The 22,535-nt window shown below is 31.0% G+C and overlaps 3 protein-coding genes and 1 long non-coding RNA gene across 4 annotated transcripts; 3 read left to right on the forward strand and 1 right to left on the reverse strand.

Annotated features, from left to right (window-relative positions):
• Positions 1-535: 535 nt before the first annotated feature.
• On the reverse strand, positions 536-1,845 carry LOC133034584 (uncharacterized). Its single transcript, XM_061109696.1, has 4 exons — positions 1,841-1,845; positions 1,673-1,754; positions 994-1,518; positions 536-901 (listed from the first exon to the last, which is right to left on the reverse strand). The coding sequence occupies exons 1-4, from the start codon at positions 1,843-1,845 to the stop codon at positions 536-538; spliced, it is 978 nt and encodes a 325-aa protein (XP_060965679.1).
• Positions 1,846-2,039: 194 nt separating this feature from the next.
• LOC115719761 (small ribosomal subunit protein uS9m) lies at positions 2,040-5,125 on the forward strand. Its single transcript, XM_030648945.2, has 4 exons — positions 2,040-2,750; positions 3,567-4,007; positions 4,339-4,419; positions 4,791-5,125. Exons 1-4 carry the CDS (start codon positions 2,243-2,245, stop codon positions 4,880-4,882), a joined length of 1,122 nt encoding a protein of 373 aa, XP_030504805.1. The 5' UTR covers positions 2,040-2,242; the 3' UTR covers positions 4,883-5,125.
• Positions 5,126-6,816: 1,691 nt separating this feature from the next.
• LOC115720528 (lysM domain receptor-like kinase 4) lies at positions 6,817-8,891 on the forward strand. Its single transcript, XM_030649673.2, has one exon. It carries the CDS (start codon positions 6,919-6,921, stop codon positions 8,797-8,799), a length of 1,881 nt encoding a protein of 626 aa, XP_030505533.2. The 5' UTR covers positions 6,817-6,918; the 3' UTR covers positions 8,800-8,891.
• A 4,535-nt stretch (positions 8,892-13,426) lies between these two features.
• LOC133035167 (uncharacterized) lies at positions 13,427-15,007 on the forward strand. The gene is made up of 2 exons (XR_009686449.1): positions 13,427-14,204; positions 14,833-15,007. It is a non-coding gene; the product is annotated as an uncharacterized LOC133035167 (long non-coding RNA).
• Positions 15,008-22,535: the final 7,528 nt, after the last annotated feature.

Below are 22,535 nucleotides of genomic sequence, written 5' to 3' on the forward strand. Positions count from 1 at the left end.
CTTACCCGGTATATCCCCTTACAGATCACGAGACTACTGACTTTCACAATCACTCCCTTACGAGGTCCGACGTCCTCGTCGATCACACTTTCGGCTAGGTCAAGACTTTGATACCATTTGTAACGTCCCCGTTTCAAGCCTCCATTGGGCCCTTACACCCAGAAATGAATGGCTCTTATACACGAGTACGTCACCTTGTCTGCTTCATGGACTGATGACTGAACCTACAGACCAACACGAGTGTTTCTAGCGTATTTTGTCCTCACTTGCACGCTTCCTGGAAAAAATTCCTAGGAGATCACCCATCCTAAAATTACTCCAGGTCAAGCACGCTTAACCATGGAGTTCTTTTGTGATGGGCTACCAAAAAAGAAGATGCACCTTGTTGATATAGGTAGTACCAATCAATTCATTTAAGCTCTCTTCAACTGTGTAGTCTCATACCTACACAGTCTCAGAATCATCCCACTTGACCTTCCCTAGGCAGTGTGGGATTGCACAACTTACCCGGTATATCCCTTTACGGATCACGGGACTATTGACTGTCACAGGTTCCCTTCAAACAAGTCATTATCCAACTGATGAAACGAGAGGGAAAACAAAAGAGCTTCAACAAATCTTCAACAAACAACCAGTCAACCGTATCATAGGCCTTGCTTAGGTCAATCTTCATAATGCATCTCGCCGAAATGTTTTTCCTCGAGTAACCTTTAAGGAGATCTTGAAAAATCATAATGTTATGTGCAAGAAGTCTGTTTTTCACAAAAGCCCCTTGGTTGCTTTGGACAAGAGAAGCGAGCACTTCCGAAAGCCTTGTACAAATAATTTTTGAAATGCATTTGTATATTGTATTACAGCAGGCAATTGGCCTATAATCACTAGCTGACTTCGGGTTGGCCACCTTTAGAATTAAAGAAATCACTGTTCCATTCAAGCTCTTAGGCATTCTTCCATTTTGAAAGAAATAAAAAACAACCTTAGATATATCATCACCAATATCCCTCCAAAGATCTTTAAAAAAATTCGACCCAATCCATCCAAACCAGGGCTTTTAGAGGAGTGAATGCTAAAGATAGCTTTCTTCACATCACTCTTACTAAAAGGCCTGATGAGATTCACTTGCTGCATCAAATTGAGACAAGTACCCTGTTTTATACTCTCTTTATCTATTCTGCTGGTAGCCAAACTTCTGCTACCCATGAATTGCTTAAAATGAGATATAAAATGATTCCTCACCTTGTCAAAATCATCTTCAATAGTGTTACCTTTAGTAAAGGTAGTTATTCTGTTTTCGAGCTTCCTTTTCCTCATGGCAACATGGAAGAAACTTGAATTTTCGTCACAAAACTTGACCCAAATTATCTTACTCTGCTGAATGACAAAACTGGAGTAATTCTTCTGCAACTGTTGAAGCTGCTGCAACTGGTCTGAGGCAGCCTGCTGAAGGTTTACATCAGTTGGATTCGAGGCAGCTTCTCCTTGAATTCTACTGTAATTCTCCTTAGCTTCACGGTATTTCTATCACCCACCTCATACCTGCTGATTTTTTTTAACCCCTGTATAACACGAGAAAGATGCTGTATTATTCCATCTAATCCTTTCCTCGTTGTTGGAATACTCCAGGTGCTTAACACACAATGCTTGAAATTAGGAATATTAGCCCAATAGTTACAAAATCTAAAGACTTTATATCCCACATTGTTGTGTTCATGGCTACGGATAATACAGTAGCTATGATCCGAAGCATTATCCCACTTGAAATAAGCATCAGTTTTAGGAAAAACATCCAGCCAATTTCTAACAAAGATCCTATCAAGTTTAGAAAAATAAGTTCACCAACCTCATGCTTGTTTGAACACGTAAAATAGACTCCCGAACAATTTTATTCCCCGACTTGGCCCATGGCTAGCCAATTTTGAGCATCCTCTATGTCTTTGGTTGAATTTTTCTTCCCCCGTTTCTGCCTTGCTACGAGAACATGGCATTAAAGTCACCTAATATGACCCAAGGCAAGTTCGGTTGACCAATGCTACCTACCTTCTCCCACAGATCCAAAACAACTTTTTTGTTGTATTCTAAAACAAGTGACCTTTTTTTTCTCGACCTTTTTGTTGTATCATCCCTAATAAAAATAAAAAACGACATCAGGGTTTGGAAAACGACATCGTTTTTGGCATAATTTGGCAAGGGTTTTAGAATCCCAGACCAGAATTTGGGGCTTGGCTTTCTCAGATTCACCACCATGCTTTCCCGTCTTCTCCCTAAACCCTCTCATCTTCGAACCCTAACCCTAATTTCCTCAAACTTCACTTCTCATCTCAAACCTCAAATCTCATCATCTCCATCCAATTCCAAAACCCCAACTTTCATTTCCACTCCCAGATTCTTCTCTTCCTCATCCTCCAATCGCAACAACAATGGCGGGGATCAATCCGAGACCAATGTCTGGAAGCTTTCTCAGGAAACTGAAGGAAAGTTCGACCCTTTGTTTGAAGATAATTCTAAGACCGTCGGAATTGAACCCGGAGAGGCTGATTCGTGGTTGAAAACCGGGGACGGTGAGTGGGAAACTGCGGAAGGGTATAAGCCGTGGAGCTTAGAGGAAGAGGAGAAAACCGATTTGTTTGATACTGGGGATTATGTGAGTAGTGTTGGTGAAGCTGAGATTGAGGTTAGTAATGAGAAGGATAGAGATGAAGAGTTGCAGATGCTTCAAGAAGAGGAACAACAACTCTCTGTTATAATCAAAGGTATTGCCATTGAATTTTCTTTAAACCAGGATATTTGTGTTGAATATTGTAATTTTTCTCCAAATTTATGAACTTTCTATGAAAATGTACTTTATTTGGCTTATTGGACTTGTTAGTATAGTAAATTAATGGAAACAAAACCTTACAAATACAAACAAGCATGTTGTAAGTTTTTGTTGAGAATTCTGTGTTTGGAATTCAGTTTCTAACTTCATAAGAATATGGGTTATGATTAATTATACCAATAAAACTTTGCATTTTCTTAAGGCTGCGTTTGGTTGGGAGTAAGGAAATGGAATGGAATAGAAATCAATCAGTTTTCATTCTATTCCATTGTTTGATTACATTTTAAAGTTTTCGAATGTCATTTGGAATGACTTTTTAACCATTTTGGTATTCCATTTTGAAATGTAAAGAAAGATCATTCCTATGCAGGATAATGTTTTTTAATACATTTTAAATTTTATTCAATTCAATTCTATTCCTATTTTTGTGTTTTCATTCCTCCCAACTGGTGGCACTTGGTTGGAGGGAATGAAAACATTGGAATAGGAAAGAGAATGGAATAAAATCAAAATTAAAATATCTTACCTCAGATGGTCTTTCTTTCGATCTCAAAATGGAATAGTCATTCCACCAAAATGATGGAAAAATCATTCCAATACTTTAAAATGCAACCGAAGAAAAGAATGAAATAAAAATTGTTTCTTTTCCATTCTATTTCATTAACTCCAACCAAACGCCACCTCAATTTCCTTATGTAAGTCTTACTAGTTATCATTAGATTGTATACTGATTCAATATGCTTATTTACAGGTCCAAATCGTGCTTTTGGTGATCTTATTGCTGCATCTGGGATCACCGATGACATGCTTGACAGTTTGATTGCTCTAAAGGATTTGGAAGGAGTTGAGGGATTGCCCCCTTTAAGTGAACTAGAAGATTTGAGATATGAGAAAACTACAAGGAAATCTTCAAGAGCAGAAATAGAGCGTCAGAAGCAGGAGGAAGCTGCTAAAGCTAGAGTCAGGCAAGTAGATGACAAAGGAAGGTCTTATGGTACAGGAAGAAGGAAATGTAGTGTTGCCCGTGTTTGGATTGAACCTGGTGATGGTAAATTCCTTGTTAATGAAAAAGAATTTGATGTCTATTTTCCAATGCTCGATCATCGTGCTGCCCTCCTTCGGCCTTTCTCTGAGACAAAAACTTTGGGGCTTTGGGATGTTACTTGTACTGTCAAAGGAGGTGGTACAACAGGTTGGTCTAATTCTGCTCTGGTTTCACATGCTTGATTACTTTATCATGTTAGCAATAGAAATGTGATTTTAGTTTAAAGAAATGAGAGCTGAGCCGCACAATTAGGAAGCACAAAATTAAATCTTATATCCTTATTTGTCATGGTTTGAGCACTATATACCTTCTTAGCTTTGAAGGGTAAGTTCTTTGGTTTTTTCTTTTGTATGTGGTGCTGTCACGGATTATAATTTAATTTCTGACTATGCTGATGGTACGAGTTCTCAGATGTCCATTCATTAGTTTGATTGCACTATTTTCTAATCATAGGAAAATCTATAATGTTTGATGACAGGCCAAGTTGGAGCTGTTCTTTTGGGGATCAGTAGGGCGCTGCAAAACTGGGAACCAGATTTGCGCCCTCCGCTAAGAGATGGTACATTTCATTTTCCCTTATATGATATGCATGCTGTAGTATGGGCCATGGCCTAGAAAATGGGTACTGACTACTGAAGAGGTTTTGAGTGGAATATGGGATTGTTTGAGGATTGTTGATTTCTAGTGTTAAGGATATGCAATTTGATTTTAGGTATCTTTTCGTTATGGACACAAAAAAAGGCATCTCTAGTATTTGCATCTAAAAAAATTTCTGGGGTTCTTGATTAGAGATCACATCACAATAGCATTATCGAAATACAGTATCGATTAGTTGACCACATTTTTCTGCTCGGCTTTTCTTTTCTTTCCTTGATCCTTGTATTGCTTCTTTAAGGGTTTTTGGCTAAACTAGTTGGTTTGTATGAACAGCCGGTTTCTTGACGAGGGACCCTCGAATGGTGGAAAGGAAAAAACCAGGAAAGGCAAAAGCAAGAAAGAGCTACCAATGGGTCAAGCGTTGATCAGTCTTCACTTTCCAACATTTTTTGTTATTTTATTTTTTGTTATCCAAGTTTTGTATTATATGGTATTTCAGTTTAGCCTAGTTGCATCTCTGTTTTACCAAATGGAAATTTGAGGCTTTATGGTTTTTTATACCCATAATTAGAAAGATATGCCAAGTTTAATAATTATTGACAAATTAAGAAATAGACAATTGTCACTTCCAAACATTCTTGACTTAAAGCTTCACTAGTTAACTTCCACTCTTTGTTTCTTATTTTTATTTTCAAAATGGTATGGATCTCTTCAAGATGAAGATACAAAGTAATTGTATTTTTTTTTAACAGAAAATATTATTTAGAAAATTTTACTGTTCACCATCAAAAAGTGGTACACTAATACACCTTTTCATGTTTTTGACATCTAAATTTTAATTTTATTTTTTTGTATGATAGTTTATAATGTAGTTATTCAAGATAAAATACTATACGCTGAAAATAAAGTTTAAATAATTTGTTATGTGTACTTTTTTTTGTTTTGTATACTTGTTTAAACTTTACTTTTTATATTGTAAAATATTTTTAATTTCTTGGAGTTTTATAAAATATTTTAAATAACTACAATTTATACTAAAAAATTAAAATTATAATTACTCAATATTATAAACACGATGAAAATGCATGAATACACTTATTTTTGGGAATGTACTGTAAAAGTATTGGGTAATTTTACAATGCACCCCTTTAAAAGGGATAAAGGGATGTACTGATGCACCCTCTACTTGTTTCGGTATCTAGAAAAAATTTTCAGTCTATTTTTTTTTTCATATTCATGTACGTTATAGCTATTTAAGATATCCTACAAAATTTTGAGAAATTCGGAATAATTTACAATATAGATAAACGCAAATGTTCGAAAAATTACATTTTACGCGCGTATAAAATAAAATAGTCAACTTATTTGTACAAACCATAGCTACTTGAACATAATTTTCAGCGTGTTAAACTTATCTGAATTTCTTAAAATTTTGCAAGATGTCTTAAATAAATATAATTTACATGACCATGAGAAAAAATTTGATTAAAAAATTATTTCGGATACTAAAACAGATAGAGATGTATCGGTGTATCCCTTTTGAAGAGGTGCATTGTAGAATTTTCCAAAAGTATTAACCTCTTAATTTATTTTTTGATTCAATCCAAACATAATTCAAAGTTCAAACAAGCCTAATTAAATTAATATATATTTTTAGAAAATTCTACCATTCACCCCTTTAAAAGAGATGCACCGATGCACTTTTATCTATTTTGGTATTCGAAATAATTTTTTAGTCAAATTTTTTCTTATGGTCACATATATTATATTATAGTTATTTAAAATATCTTGTAAAATTTTAAGAAATTCTATTAAAAATTTAACACGGCAAAAATAGGGTTCAAACATTGTATTGTACGAGTGACTATTTTATTTTATACACGTGTGAAATTGACTGTTTGAACACTACTTTTTATATTTTAAATTATTCTAAATTTTTCAAAATATAACGTACACGAATATGAAAAAAAATTAAATTAAAAATTTCTTCTAAATTCCGAAACAGATAAAAGATGCATCAATACATCTTTTTAAAGGAATACATCATAGAACAGGCAAGTAAAGGTCATACTTTTATATATATAAATATTTTAAATAATATATTGAAACTGGTTCCAAATTGCAAAAGAACAGGCAAGTAAAGGTCAAGTTTTTTTGTTTTTATTTTGCTTTGAATATATATTTGATTCCAATTGCCATTAGCATCTCAGCCGGCTCCTTATGTTGTTTTATGATTTTAATTATCACACACTATAAATCTTTTGAATATTATACTTATTCATACTTTTTTCACCTGTTGACTTTTTCTCAACTCCATAATATTTTTATTATTTAAAAAATTAAATTAAGAGCTGTTAATCAAAGGCAATCATTTAACCAATAAAAAATGATTATTTTCTCACCTTTAAATTCTAAGTAACTCTTCTTATTTTCAAGTTGTGTTTTTTCTAATCAAACAGCCATGAAATACTACTATTATTATTACCACTACTTTGTTATTGTTTTGATCATAAGAGTCAACTTAATCTATGGTCAACAATATTATGACCCAAATGATTGTTCTTCAAATGTAACCAATCAAGGTACAAGATATACATGTAATCATTTATCTCAAGATTCATGCAAAACATTTCTTGTGTATAGAGCTAACCAAAAATTTCAGGCAATTTCAACAATCTCAGCTTTGTTTAATCTCAACACTAATGATTTACTTCACTTAAACAATCTCACATCTTCATTTGAGTCACTCAAAACAGGTAGAGATGTTCTTATTCCCATAAATTGTTCTTGTTTGGGTCAATTTTTTCAGTCAAATTTTAGCTACACACCTCTTCAAAACACATCACTAATAGAAATTGCTTGTGGGGTTTTTAATGGGTTAGTGAAAAGGATTACTCTTTACTTAGAAAATCCATTTGGAACAAGAAATTATGTCAAAGCTGGTTCAAATATTCACTTGCCATTAAATTGTGCTTGTCCTGATAATTTGACTAGTCTTAAGGGAATAAAGTATTTGGTAACATACCCTTTAATTGAAGGTGATAAAACAAGTGATTTGATTAGGAAATTTGGTGTTTCACTTAATGATTTATCTGAAATTAATCATTTGGGAAATGGAGAGCCAACTATTTTTACAAGTACAACTATTTTAGTTCCTTTAAGAGTTGATTCAATCATAAATTTAAGTATCCCAAGTTTCACACATGGACCATCCCCACCTCCTAATTTTCTTCCAATTTCAAAAAAACCAATGAAAAGTTCAATACAAAGGAAGGTGTTGTTTATAGTTGGATGTGTTATTGGGATATTTCTACTACTTTTGTTATTGGTAACTTGTGCTATTTATTATATAAGAGCCTTTATGAAAATGAAGAAAGGGAATAATAACAACACCAAGTACCATTCCTTCACTACTCCAATCTCTTCTTCTACTTGTTTATCTCCTGATTTTCTTGTTGGGATAAAATTTTCTTTGTTAAGTTATAGTATGGAAGAGATTAAGAGGGCTACAAGGGATTTTTGTGAAGAGAATAAGGTTTGTTCTCAAGTCTACAAAGGTAACATGGATGATCATAATGTTAATGTGATTGTTAAGAAGATGAGATTTGAAGAAACTCGCCCTGTTATTGATCTACACTCGAAAATCAATCACATCAACATTGTTAAGTTACTTGGTGTTTGTTATGGAGAAAGTGATGATGATTTTTCATGGTGTTATGTTGTGTTTGAGTACCCTACAAAAGGGTGTTTAAGAGATTGTTTAACTAATCAAACAACTCCTCTTAAATGGCATCAAAGGACACAAATCGCCTTTGATATAGCTACCGGTCTTCATTACTTAAACTTTTGTACATTTCCTTCTTATGCTCATATGAATTTGCATAGTAGAAACATTTTTGTTACATCAAATTGTAGAGCAAAGCTTGGTGACATAGGTTCAACTCCTTTTGGTGCATCTTCTAAGGGAAATTATTGCAACAACCGAAGTGTTCGGGCCCCAGAGTACCTTCCACAGAGCTTGGAATCAGATAAGATTGACATATTTGCATTTGGGACTGTTCTTCTTGAGCTCATTTCAGGTAGAGAGTGTTGTGAGGAGAAATCATTTAGAGAATCCATTAGATTCTTGGGAGGTAGTGGAGATAGTAGTGATAATAGTGAAGGTGGTTGCTTTGAACAACTCAAGTGTTTCATGGATCCATCTCTTAAACATGATTATTCTCTTGCTGAAACTTTGTGTTTGGCTGTTTTAGCCAAGGCTTGTGTGGAAGATGACCCTTTACATAGGCCATCTATGGAGGATATCATCAAAGTTCTTGCAAGAATGGTGTATTCATTCTAGTAATGTAAAAAAAAGTTACTAGTAACTAGTTACTCATTCATCATTGTAACTTAATTAAACATATATGAATACATGTATATGATTTCAAGAAGTATCTTTACTTCCTTTCTTGCTTTCTAGTTTAGATTCTGCATAAATATAGTGTCTTCAAGTGAATTAGGGGTCAAAATTGAACATATCAAACTTTTTTGTCCAAATTTTTAGATTTGTTGTTGACTTTTTCATAATTTCAATTAGTGATCTTTATTATGAAGTATTAGTTCTACCAATTTATTTTTGTTTACTCCTAAGAGCAACTTCAACCATAAACACTATAATTATGTTGCTTTAACACAAAAAAATATAATTTTAGCTTCATTAGTTTTCAAATTCCAACCATCAACACTAGAAGTTACAAAAAAAAAAAAAAATTAATTAAACATAATATATATTTTTTTATATTATTATGTTCTTAAAAATGGTAAAAAAAAAATATAAATTTGAAAGATATATTTTTAGAAAAATTTATAGACTAAAAATTTGAAAAAAAATTACAAAAATACATCAATACGGAAAAAAATTCATTTTTACTAATTGAATTCTTTTATTTACAAAAATATATTTTCAATAAAAATAATAAACCGTTTTTTGGTTGTTTTATAGTTTATTTATAGTTATATTATAATTATTATGAGACTACTTTAATAGGTTTTTTTTTGTTGTTTTGTAGTTTATTTATGGTTGATTTATAGTTATCGCGGGGTTGATTTCTCTTTATTATTTTTATTATTTTTTATTGAGCAAAGTGTATATTTATAATTTTAAAATTTTATAAAAATATTTTTGTAATTAAAAATTTTAAGCCATAAAATTGTAAATAAAACACAAAATAAGTATATTTTTGAAAATTCTCCATATGAAGAAAAATGTAATTAATTAATAAATGAAAAGTGTTATAAATATTAATAATTATGTGGATGTCCAAATCTTTTATTTATTACCATTAATTGTAATCAACATTCCTCTTCTTCTTAGTTTCCCTTTTTCTTAGTTTCTTAATATCTCACTCTTGTATTTGTATAAATAGGGGTTCACCCCATTGGAATAAACAACTCAGAAATTCTCATTCACTTTCTCTTTCTCTCTTCATCTTCTTCTTCTTTCTTCTCATCTACTTTATATTATTCTATATTATTTTATAACACGTTATCAGCACGAGTCTCTGCCCAAGCTTCAAGCATGAGTCTCTGCCCAAGTCCCAATGTAAGTATTTTGTTAAAGTTCTTGAATTGTTTCAAAGTCACGATACACTAAATATATATTTATATATATACTTATCTGACTGAAACAATTTCAAGAAATCCTTTGTTTTCTTTTTTCTTTTTATCTATATATCTATATATTATATATGTATGTATATGTTTTTATATATTTATTATTGATTTCATATATATATATTATATTCTTATCATTCATAATATTTACAATATATGTGTGCCTATGATATGATAGAGAAAATCTATATAAATTATACATATATCCAGAAGATTATGTATCATCGATAAAATATTGCATATATCCTAAAGATTATGCATCATCGATAAAATACTGCATATATCCTAAAGATTATGCATCATCGATAAAATATTGCATATATCCTGAAGATTATGCATCATCGATAAAATATTGCATATATCCTGAAGATTATGCATCATCGATAAAATATTGCATATATCTTAAAGATTATGCATCATCGATAAAATATTGCATATATCCTGAAGATTATGCATCCTCGATAAAATATTGCATATATCCTGATGATTATGCGTCCTCAATAAAATCTTGCATATATCTTGAAGATTATGCAAACGTAATATTCATTATATAGTTGATGGATATATAATGAAAGAGATGAATACATATTTATATATATATTCTTGTATTCTTTGAGGACAATGAAAAGTAATCTAATATCGATATAGATTTTGACAAACATTTCCTGAAGTAAATGTTTTATATTTATAAAAAAAAAATGATTGTATTTATGTGAATACAACTAAAGAATCATTAAAAATGATTATTATTGATGCAATTTTATAGTGGGTTTTGAATATCCAAAAAGAATGTTAAGAAAATTGCATTGAAACATCAAAGTATAAGAATAACAATGAGCATGACTAATGTTATTTAAATACATGAGGCATGTATTTATTGTTTATCATTCCCTGCAGAGAATGATACGAATTGAAGTCAATTACTTTTAAAGATTCCTCGTATTAGTCATGTTATTATACATTGTTATTACTTGCAATGTTGCAAATTATTGAATCTGACATATATTAAAGATTAAATTTTGCATACATCTTGGAGACTATGCAAAAATTGCATTCATATATTCTTTGAAATATCGTAAAAGAAATTGTTGAATAATTTCTTATATTTTTATGGATGAACAAGTAATAAATTTTTAAGAAATTTATAATAATGTTCTACTTGTTCAACGTCATTCCCCGAAGTGAATGTAATGATTTTAAATAATCAATGGCATTGTTTGCTACTCAAATATTTCCAGAAGAAATTGGAAATAACCAAAAGATGAGATACCACACACAATCAAAGTGCATGAAATCTATATATCATGTGTGGAATTGAATAATAGTGGTCGCGTACCTGTAGTACGGACACACTTATAGTCAAGATAAAAGTATACTTGATTATTTAATAGAATGTGAATTGTACAAACTTATTGTACATTTAGAATATTTAAATATCATTACCTAAAGAGAATGAATAGGCATGAAATTCTATTTCAAAGAATATAGATTTCACATATATTGGTAATGTCAGAAGCAAATTAATATATACATATTTTATTATTTCTTGAAATCAATAGTTTCAAACTATTGTTGGTACATGATATGTAAATATATAGTTACTATATAATTCAGTTTGCATATTCCCAAAAGTGGATATATAATTTACTAATATTTGTTAGTGATCCAATATAATCAAAGTGATAAAGAATCACAAAATGATTAGTTGAAAAGCTTCCTGAAGAAGTCTTACAAACAATTGCTACTTTGAGTAGTAAAATGTCTTTGTATGTACCTAGATGTGTAACTTTTATCTAGTTATGAAAGTGATAATAAATAACTTATTATATGTACTTGTTGTACATTTAAATATATAATATATCAAGTCATGATAATTAGACTGATGAATAGTCTATTAATAAATTAGACGACTTGTTAAAAAGATATCAGGAAAAATGAATGATATGTTGTGGTTATATCTATTTGACCATTACAATAACATGATGAAGTTGTCATGTATCTTTTAAATTATACACATCATTGAATTGATGATAGTGATTCCTGAAGAGTGTATATGTTTTAGAGAATAATATAATTATATTATTCGTGTATATAAAAATGAAACTTGTAATGATTATGTTGTAATGAATTTACATTACATTTTGAAAGTTTCATTGAAATACAAATTATAGTGAACCTGAAGTTCATGAATTGAATTATTTTGACATGATCAATCATATGCAATAAATTGTCAAAGAATTTGACTAAATTTTGTTGAAGAACCAGAAGATTCTTCTCATTGTTATTTATAAGGCTCAAAAGAAGAATGTGCATATATATGCACATAGAAAATATTTAAATTATATTTTCTTAACAATCTTGAGCCATTGTTAGATTTTTATTGCATAGTTTCTTATCGATGTGATAAGATTATATAATCATGCATTTACAAAATATGTAAATTTATGTATTTCTAATTATACACGTATGACTCATTCTTAGAAATGAATTAAGTTCATAAGGATTGAACTTGAAACTGAAGTTTATTGAACCTAAAGTTCAATGTCATATAGTATATATGAGTTTAAACAAATATTGATTCATTGTGATATACTGAAATCCCTACAGGTATATTAATATTATTAGATATCACAATTTTTAAAAATTCTCTCGATCAGGGGGAGAGAAGCAGTTGGGATGATGATAATTTTTGAAAAATGATCCTTGCACAAAGTATATAAGAACAATATAGTTCAAAATGATATATACCAACTGCAAATCAATATTATTCAAAGTTGAGATAGAATGAGTTGAAAACGCCTGAAGCGTAAATGAACAATGTAGAAATTATTAATAAATGTTCATTTGATTTGCCCTGAAGTTGTTAAATCTAGAGGTACTCATGGAGATACATTAATGTTATAAAGTATTAAAATGATAACCGCGATGAAAACGGTACTCGAAAAGACTCCCAAGAGAAGTTAGACATAACACATTTGATCATAATTGAATCCCTGAAGTGATTCTATATAGGTACCTATAAATGATAAACATATTTGAAAATATGTAATTTAAAGAGATCTCTATAAGTTATGTCAATATGGGAGGAAATTATCATTTATTGAAATTTTTGTCGACAATAAATATTGAATGTTTGCATATGCAATAAACTAACATGATGTAATACCCGGTAAAAATATACATATATTTTAAATTTTATTTGTTATACAATTTGTGTGAGAATAAATATTCATTTATTTCTACTAATAGTGAATAGAGACTATTGCTTAGAATAGTATTGATAGATTTCTAACATAGTTGAAATTATAGTAAGTGTCAAGGTAAAATTATGGTGTTTTTACGAATTAGGATAATTACTCAATTAAAGCCCAATATGAAAGTCTATTAGAGTTTTATAGATTATTTAGTGGGTTTAATCTATTGTATGAAGTGCATTAAATAACATTATAATGGAATTAATGTTAAAAAAATTCGTAGGTTTTGATAAATTCGCAGGATTAAAAACTGTTTTACTAAAATGATCATATCTAGAGTTTTAGAGCTCCGATTGAGGTGATTCCAGTGGCGTTGGAAAGATAATTCAAAGATCTATAAATTTTGTAGAAATAGTTATATCATAATTCGGAATTTTTCTGGGTGAAAACTGAGCCTAAAGTTACGAAATAAAGGGCTTACTTTTAAAATTTAAAAATTTAGATATTTGTTGATTTAATAATATTTTAGCATTTTATTATATATTATTATTTTTAGTTAACCTAAACCTATCAGAATACGATATCTCATAATCTTTTTATCAAACCCTAAACTATCATAGTTTTATTTTTCCTCTCCAAACCAATTAGTCAAAGCCTCATTCTTCTTCATGTTTGCTCCTCTCAAACCTTCCACAATTCTTCTTATATTCTACCTTCATTCTTAAAGTTTTGGATTTATAATCAAGGCTTGCGGGCTTGAGACATCGAATAGAAATATGTGAAGAGGTAGTAGTGACGAGATAACAAGTCTTAAGCAGTGGGATTTGAGGATCTTGTCCTCAACAAGAAAATTTATTGAGGTGCTTGGAGTAGCAAGAAGGTGTTCTTAACAACTGAGGTAAGAAGAGTGGACATCTGTGCACAGGGTGTATGTTGAAACATACAACTGTATTATGGGTTTGTATTTACATGTTTTATGGTAGATTGTTGTTTTATGCTAATGTTATTAGTGTGTGATAGTGATAAGGCTTTTGACTGTTTGTGTGAGGATAGCACTTATAGGATAGGTTCTGCTGCTGGTGTGAGCATAGCACTGCAGGATATATTTTTGGCTGCTTGTATGGGTTTACTTGCAGGTCATCCTATCATGGGTGAGAACAACTTGTGATAAGGGATTGCCCTATTGGATGCCGAGTGTGAGAACAGCACAAGGCAGGGCAAGTTACACTTCATGTCTGATCAACATGAGTGGGAGTAGATTATCGTATGTGAGTACAATGTGCGATAAGATACTATGTGTTATATGTGTGAGTATAGCATGCTTTATAATTACACTGTGATATGATGTTGTATTGTATGTGAGAATAATGTGTGATATGACATGTTGTTATATGTATGCAAATATGGTATGAATTGATTTGATGTTGTGATATTGTTATACTTATGACTATGTTATCAAGTTGGGGGGGTTATGTCCTACATAGCTCTTCTTACTGGGCGTTAGCTCACGGGTACTCTGTGTGCAGGTAAAGATAAAACTAAGCAGTGAGGATGGCGAGCTCGAGGCGTGGATTACATGTTAGGGGATTGTCACGATGTTTTGGTTTAAAAATATTTCATTTAAGATTATGATTCAAATAGTTTTTGTAAAGCTTTATATTTTAAGGTTATGAATAAATAAATGTTTTGTTTTAAAAATAATGAGATCTCATGCTTAGTTATTTTTCATTAAAGAAGTCTTTTATTGTCTTTATCTTAAATGGTTTTAAACGGACTAGCTAGTGTGACGTCTCGGGAAATCGGGGCGTTACAATATGGTATCAGAGCAATACGGTCCTAAAGGATGTGGTTGACCCTAACATGTAAAGTTCATTGCCACAAGACGAGCTCGACTCACTGTACTGTAAGTTTTAATTAATCTGTTGAATTTTGGTTAAGGGTGAAATCTAATCATTAAGGTTATAATAGAAGAATAGATTGTGACAAATAAGAGTCTCCGTGATTCGTAAGGAAATTAGATAGTTTTGTATGTGTTTATCTGCATAAATTTAAATTCTTTATGTATTGAAATATGACTTATGATTTGTTTTTATGAATATGTATATAGTACTGAGAATGTGTGGTATGGACACAATATGAGTTTGTGAATTGATACATAGATTATGGTTGTATGACTTGTATATGTTGTATGTTGTATTTGTATGTTTCAGGTTGTGTGTTGTATGATGTATTTGTATGTTGCATTCATATATTGTGTGTTGTATGCTGCAAGTTGTATGCTAACGTCTCAGGTAAAGTGAGGGACCATGATGGGGTATGATACGGGGTAAGGCCGTTGAATGTAGAGATACCCTACCCTGCATTTTTCTGAGTCGTGTTTGAAATTATTATGGTGGGGTATGATACGGGATAAGGCCGTTGAATGTAGAGATACCCTACCCTACATTTGTCTGATTCGTGTATGACATTGTTATAGTGGGGTATGATACAGTGATGTTACTGTTGAATATAGAGATACCCTATCCTATAACAATGGTAGGGCTACATAGGCCCAGGTTATTATATGGGCAGATTAGGCCCAGGATATTGTAAGGCTAGGCTAGGCCCAGGTTATGTAAGAAATGGCTATGATATGCCAATATTATGGTAAAGACATGATATGATTGAAATAATTTTTATATGTTATTGCTATGATTGTGCTATGAGTATGATGTTAGGGTTGTGATCCCTACATATATGTAATGGTTTCATTTAGTACAAATAAATGGTATATGATTAAGCGAGTAAAGAAAAATATATATGAGAGTTGGATTAAGCGATTTTCGTTCTCGAGTTATTCTTAGAAAGAGTGATTTTGATAGTAAATTTTATTCCTATTTCATAAGTTGGATGGATTAGTAAATGTTTCTTTTATAGTGATATGCATGTAGCTCATTCCTGAGAGTATGTTAGCTTGTGTGTGCTTCTAAGCCTATATATTGGCTAGCTCGCATGTGTAAGAAGACCTTTAACGATCTTTAGCTTACATGTAGTTCATGTAATTTATAGAAGACATGTGGTCTGTTTGAATGACATCGGTTTGTTGATGATATATTGGATCGTTATGTGTAGGGCAACATTCTTAATAATTATGCTACGTAACTATAATAACGGAATTGTAGCTTTATGGAGGAAATTAAGTTAAAAAAAAAATTAACATTCAATGAAAGAATGGGAACAATTAAAGAGAAGTTTGCATAAGTTCTTCTACCCTACTCCTTGTTGTTTGTTATTTTTGTATTGTATAATGTGTTCTCAAGTGGCATATAAGGATGTTCATAAGAGAAGAGTTTTTTTATATAAAATTACGAGCATGTTATTGCAAAATTTATGTATTTAAAGCACGTATATGTAAGTATTGTGATGGAGTATGTTTGTTATTTAAGTAATATATAAAGGAATAACAATACTTAAATTAGACTGTATATGTTATATGTGTTGTAGTTTGACCAATAAGATAAAAGTTAAGTACATATTTGTTGGGTCCATAAGGTAGATAAGGAGGTCATGTAATAAGTGGTGACAAACATGAAGTCCCTCGTGTATTTGGTAGTTAAATTTCGAGGACGAAATTTCTTTAAGGAGGGTAGAATGTAATACCCGGTAAAAATATACATATATTTTAAATTTTATTTGTTATACAATTTGTGTGAGAATAAATATTCATTTATTTCTACTAATAGTGAATAGAGACTATTGCTTAGAATAGTATTGATAGATTTCTAACATAGTTGAAATTATAGTAAGTGTCAAGGTAAAATTATGGTGTTTTTACGAATTAGGATAATTACTCAATTAAAGCCCAATATGAAAGTCTATTAGAGTTTTATAGATTATTTAGTGGGTTTAATCTATTGTATGAAGTGCATTAAATAACATTATAATGGAATTAATGTTAAAAAAATTCGTAGGTTTTGATAAATTCGCAGGATTAAAAACTGTTTTACTAAAATGATCATATCTAGAGTTTTAGAGCTCCGATTGAGGTGATTCCAGTGGCGTTGGAAAGATAATTCAAAGATCTATAAATTTTGTAGAAATAGTTATATCATAATTCGGAATTTTTCTGGGTGAAAACTGAGCCTAAAGTTACGAAATAAAGGGCTTACTTTTAAAATTTAAAAATTTAGATATTTGTTGATTTAATAATATTTTAGCATTTTATTATATATTATTATTTTTAGTTAACCTAAACCTATCAGAATACGATATCTCATAATCTTTTTATCAAACCCTAAACTATCATAGTTTTATTTTTCCTCTCCAAACCAATTAGTCAAAGCCTCATTCTTCTTCATGTTTGCTCCTCTCAAACCTTCCACAATTCTTCTTATATTCTACCTTCATTCTTAAAGTTTTGGATTTATAATCAAGGCTTGCGGGCTTGAGACATCGAATAGAAATATGTGAAGAGGTAGTAGTGACGAGATAACAAGTCTTAAGCAAAGGGATTTGAGGATCTTGTCCTCAACAAGAAAATTTATTGAGGTGCTTGGAGTAGCAAGAAGGTGTTCTTAACAACTGAGGTAAGAAGAGTGGACATCTGTGCACAGGGTGTATGTTGAAACATACAACTGTATTATGGGTTTGTATTTACATGTTTTATGGTAGATTGTTGTTTTATGCTAATGTTATTAGTGTGTGATAGTGATAAGGCTTTTGACTGTTTGTGTGAGGATAGCACTTATAGGATAGGTTCTGCTGCTGGTGTGAGCATAGCACTGCAGGATATATTTTTGGCTGCTTGTATGGGTTTACTTGCAGGTCATCCTATCATGGGTGAGAACAACTTGTGATAAGGGATTGCCCTATTGGATGCCGAGTGTGAGAACAGCACAAGGCAGGGCAAGTTACACTTCATGTCTGATCAACATGAGTGGGAGTAGATTATCGTATGTGAGTACAATGTGCGATAAGATACTATGTGTTATATGTGTGAGTATAGCATGCTTTATAATTACACTGTGATATGATGTTGTATTGTATGTGAGAATAATGTGTGATATGACATGTTGTTATATGTATGCAAATATGGTATGAATTGATTTGATGTTGTGATATTGTTATACTTATGACTATGTTATCAAGTTGGGGGGGTTATGTCCTACATAGCTCTTCTTACTGGGCGTTAGCTCACGGGTACTCTGTGTGCAGGTAAAGATAAAACTAAGCAGTGAGGATGGCGAGCTCGAGGCGTGGATTACATGTTAGGGGATTGTCACGATGTTTTGGTTTAAAAATATTTCATTTAAGATTATGATTCAAATAGTTTTTGTAAAGCTTTATATTTTAAGGTTATGAATAAATAAATGTTTTGTTTTAAAAATAATGAGATCTCATGCTTAGTTATTTTTCATTAAAGAAGTCTTTTATTGTCTTTATCTTAAATGGTTTTAAACGGACTAGCTAGTGTGACGTCTCGGGAAATCGGGGCGTTACACATGAGATAGCAAGGATCGTGGTATTAGATTTGTCGAGAATCAACGACTTACATTTTGATTTTTGGCCAAAATATTATGACGCAATCCAGGCAAATTTACTCACATAAAGTGAAGTAAGACCTGTAGGGTGTGCAAATAAATATTTCTAATGAGAAATTTGCATATATATATTTGTACATAATGAATTGCTGTACAAAGTTTGCATAGACATGAGATTGATTGAAGTAAGGCTTAAATATTGAGAAAATATAATCATGATTTGATTATAGCCTGGAATATATTTTAAGAGGATTTATAAGCGTCACATAAATGTTGCAACAAAAGGTTATTTATTTGGAGCTCCTAATATAGTGAGAATTTGAAATAAGCCTTATCTAAAAATTCTAGAAGAATTTAATACATGTCTTAAGTGATATAAATTCAAAGTCGCGCGCACTATATGACAAATAAAGACATGTAAGTAAATTATTATTTGAGAAATACCTATGGTTGTCTATGCAATATAAATACGTAAATTATACGTAATGATAGACTCTTGAAGAGTTTTTGATTAATTGAAGAACAAACTTTTATTTCTTTTGTATTTCGAGAAATATTAATGTATAAAGTTTGTTCATTAGTATTGAAGTCCTGAAGTACTTCATATGTATCAAGAATTATAGATATATGATCATTTGATATGGAAATTAAGATCATAAAACAAGATGGAATAAATATATGGTCTTGGAGTACCATCATTGTCACAAATGAAAATTTGTAGTACCATTAATGTGTTATGTTCATATCTACTTGAAATTTTAAATTTTCGTATGAACAAAGTTGTGTACACACATGAATGATACAATTAGTTGGATAAAGACTAATGTTCCACGAACCCCTCATCTATAATTTAGAAGTCCATACATACTCTGGAAGAGTTATAGAAAATATATGATCAAAGATTGTATATGATGATATTTTAAAAGTGATAACAATAATCTTATGAGATCTATTATCACCAAAAGAATTATGGATCATATGTGCATGAGGGGGAGACATATTCATGTTGCACTCTTTTTCCCTTAGTTCAGGTTTTGTCCCAATGGGTTTTCCTGGCAAGGTTTTTAACGAGGCAACTTGCAAATAATTATGAATATGAAATATATATATTGTACTCTTTTTCCTAGCTCAGATTTTGTCCCACTGGGTTTTTCTGGCAAGGTTTTTAAAGAGGCAACTTTAAATCATGTTAACATACTTGCATTTTATGAAGCAAGTAGAGAATGTGTGGGAGTGAGATCATTGGCATAACATATTCGGGAAACATATGGATTGCACTCAATAAAAAAGTATCAACCCAAGCGATTCTCTATGGATAATACTGCTTGCATCGTTCAACTAAAAGGAGGTACATTGAAGGAGATAGAGTTAGAACACATTTCACGAAATTCTTCTTTATACGCTTCAAGAAAATGCATATTGGTGTTCAACATATTCAATCAAGTGTCAATCTTACAAACTTATTCACAATGTTATTACCAGCATCAACATTTGAGAAGACGGCAGACAAGATCGAAATTCGTCGATTAGAAGATCTCCACAAATGCCTAAATGAGGGGGACGGAGTTAGCTTACACTATACTCTTTTTCCTTTGATCAAGTTTTCAGCAAGATTTTTAATAAGGCAGTTATTATGGACATCCAAGGGGGAGTGTTATAAATATTAATAATTATGTGGATGTCCAAATCTTTTATTTATTACCATTAATTGTAATCAACATTCCTCTTCTTCTTAGTTTCCCTTTTTCTTAGTTTCTTAATATCTCACTCTTGTATTTGTATAAATAGGGGTTCACCCCATTGGAATAAACAACTCAGAAATTCTCATTCACTTTCTCTTTCTCTCTTCATCTTCTTCTTCTTTCTTCTCATCTACTTTATATTATTTTATATTATTTTATAACAAAAAGTAAATTTTAGTGTGATTAATAGTACCAATCAAATTTGGTGGGGTACTATAGACAATGCTATATATAAGATAGGTTTTAGGTTGGATTGGAATGCATTTAGGTGACGTTTGGTTGGAGGTAATGAAATAGAAATGAAACATTAATTTTTATTCTATTCTTTTATTTCTTTGCATTTTAAAGTATTGAAATATCATTCTAATGGAATGACTTTTTCACCATTTTAGTGGAATGACTATTCTATTTTGAAATGGAAGGAAAGACCATAACAATGCAAGATTTGAAAAAATTTAATAGTTTTTTTTTTTATCAATTTTTTTATACATTTTAAATTTTAATCCATTCCATTCCTATTCTAATTCCCATTCTTATTCTTATATTTTTATTCCTCTCAAGTCTCAACCAAACACCACCTAGTGCTCACTTTTAACAAAGTTAACATTTTAGAATTCCATTAGAGATGATCTAATAATATAACCTAATAAACTTATTTTGATAATATACATTTTTTTAGTGAGGTATAAGTTTTGAAATAGAAAGGGCCAAGGAATAAAAATTATGGCTTTGAGGACTTAAAAAATTATTTTGTTGTCAAGAAGAAATGCCAAGATAAACAAACAAGGCTTTTGCTTGTACTGTTTAGATAATTTGCATTTTGGCTTTTGCTTCATAAATACCAAATCGCTCAACATATTTATATATTTATATTTATAAAGTTAGTTAAATATTTTGTGCCTAATTATGTTTAAGCTTCCTGAAATTATGTTGGTATCAAAAAATTTAACTTGTATTTAATTACAACACTAGTTACAAATGACAGTTGGTAGAGAGAAAATTTTAACCAAGTTTATTGTCTTTTATTTTTCTACCTTTACTAAAAAATGAAAATAAAATATTAGTAAATTTTCAAGTAATGAAACATAATTTAGAGTTCTAGTGTTTTTTATACGGCTGTGTACAATAACATGATATATATGTTTTTTTTTTTTTACTATTTTGAATTTATTTAAAACAAAAATAATTTATTTAGCATTATTTTAAAATAATGGGAGAAATTAATTTTAGTATGTAGCAACTTTTAGAAATATTGTTGAGTAAAATCCACTTATAACCCGTCTTTTTTTACAACATATATCCACATCAGCAAAATACAAACAGAAATAAGCAAGTGGACTCGATCCTAGATAGCTTCGCCTCTAATGGATCAAGATTTAGTAGTTAGTTACAACTGAAATTGTAACTAACTCCTAAACCTTTGATCAACCGACTCTACAACAATATAAAAGCAGGAATCAAAGTAAACAACCTAAGATCTACAACAGAAAACAGATCAGAGCAGAGATAGAGAGAGAGAGAGAAGAAATAAACTCTAGATTGAGGCTTCTGCTCCAATATCCAGAGATGAGAAACCAGTTCTCATGGTGAGGAGCTCGAAGGAGGAAGTACATGCACAAGAAAACAAAGAAGAGAGTTAGATCGAGAATCAATCAAGTGAAAATAACAAAAACATAGAGTGTAAAAGAGAGAAATCGAGTTTACCTGATCGATTTCTGTGACAGGAAGCTCCAAACTTTGTAATCGACATTGTTGATAGTGGATATCAAGCTTCTATCTCTGAGATGAGCTTGACAGAGATGTAGCCCAGTTTTGGGTGAACTCTTAAACAAATTTCTGGTGTTTTCTCTCCTTATTTTTCGTTTTTCACTCGTTTAATCTAACTTGTGTTTGTGTGTGGGTGTGAATCTGGGTTTCTAGCTTGGATTCGAGCAAGTTCTTGAAGAGAACAAGAACTTGCTCTGCTAG

The sequence above is a fragment of the Cannabis sativa genome, chromosome 2 (genome assembly GCF_029168945.1).
Source record: "Cannabis sativa cultivar Pink pepper isolate KNU-18-1 chromosome 2, ASM2916894v1, whole genome shotgun sequence".
In the NCBI taxonomy this organism is placed as follows: Eukaryota; Viridiplantae; Streptophyta; class Magnoliopsida; order Rosales; family Cannabaceae; genus Cannabis; species Cannabis sativa.

Bases quoted from the DNA above. Each gene is read 5' to 3' on its own strand.
- LOC115719761 (XM_030648945.2), top strand. From the start codon at position 2,243: ATGCTTTCCCGTCTTCTCCCTAAACCCTCTCATCTTCGAACCCTAACC. The intron at 2,751-3,566 runs GTATTGCCATTG...GCTTATTTACAG, and splicing joins ACTCTCTGTTATAATCAAAG to GTCCAAATCGTGCTTTTGGT. The intron at 4,008-4,338 runs GTTGGTCTAATT...GTTTGATGACAG, and splicing joins CAAAGGAGGTGGTACAACAG to GCCAAGTTGGAGCTGTTCTT.
- LOC133034584 (XM_061109696.1), bottom strand. The intron at 1,519-1,672 runs GTAACTATTGGG...GGTGGGTGATAG, and splicing joins ATATAAAGTCTTTAGATTTT to AAATACCGTGAAGCTAAGGA. The intron at 902-993 runs GTGATGATATAT...TTAATTCTAAAG, and splicing joins AGATCTTTGGAGGGATATTG to GTGGCCAACCCGAAGTCAGC.
- LOC115720528 (XM_030649673.2), top strand. From the start codon at position 6,919: ATGAAATACTACTATTATTATTACCACTACTTTGTTATTGTTTTGATC.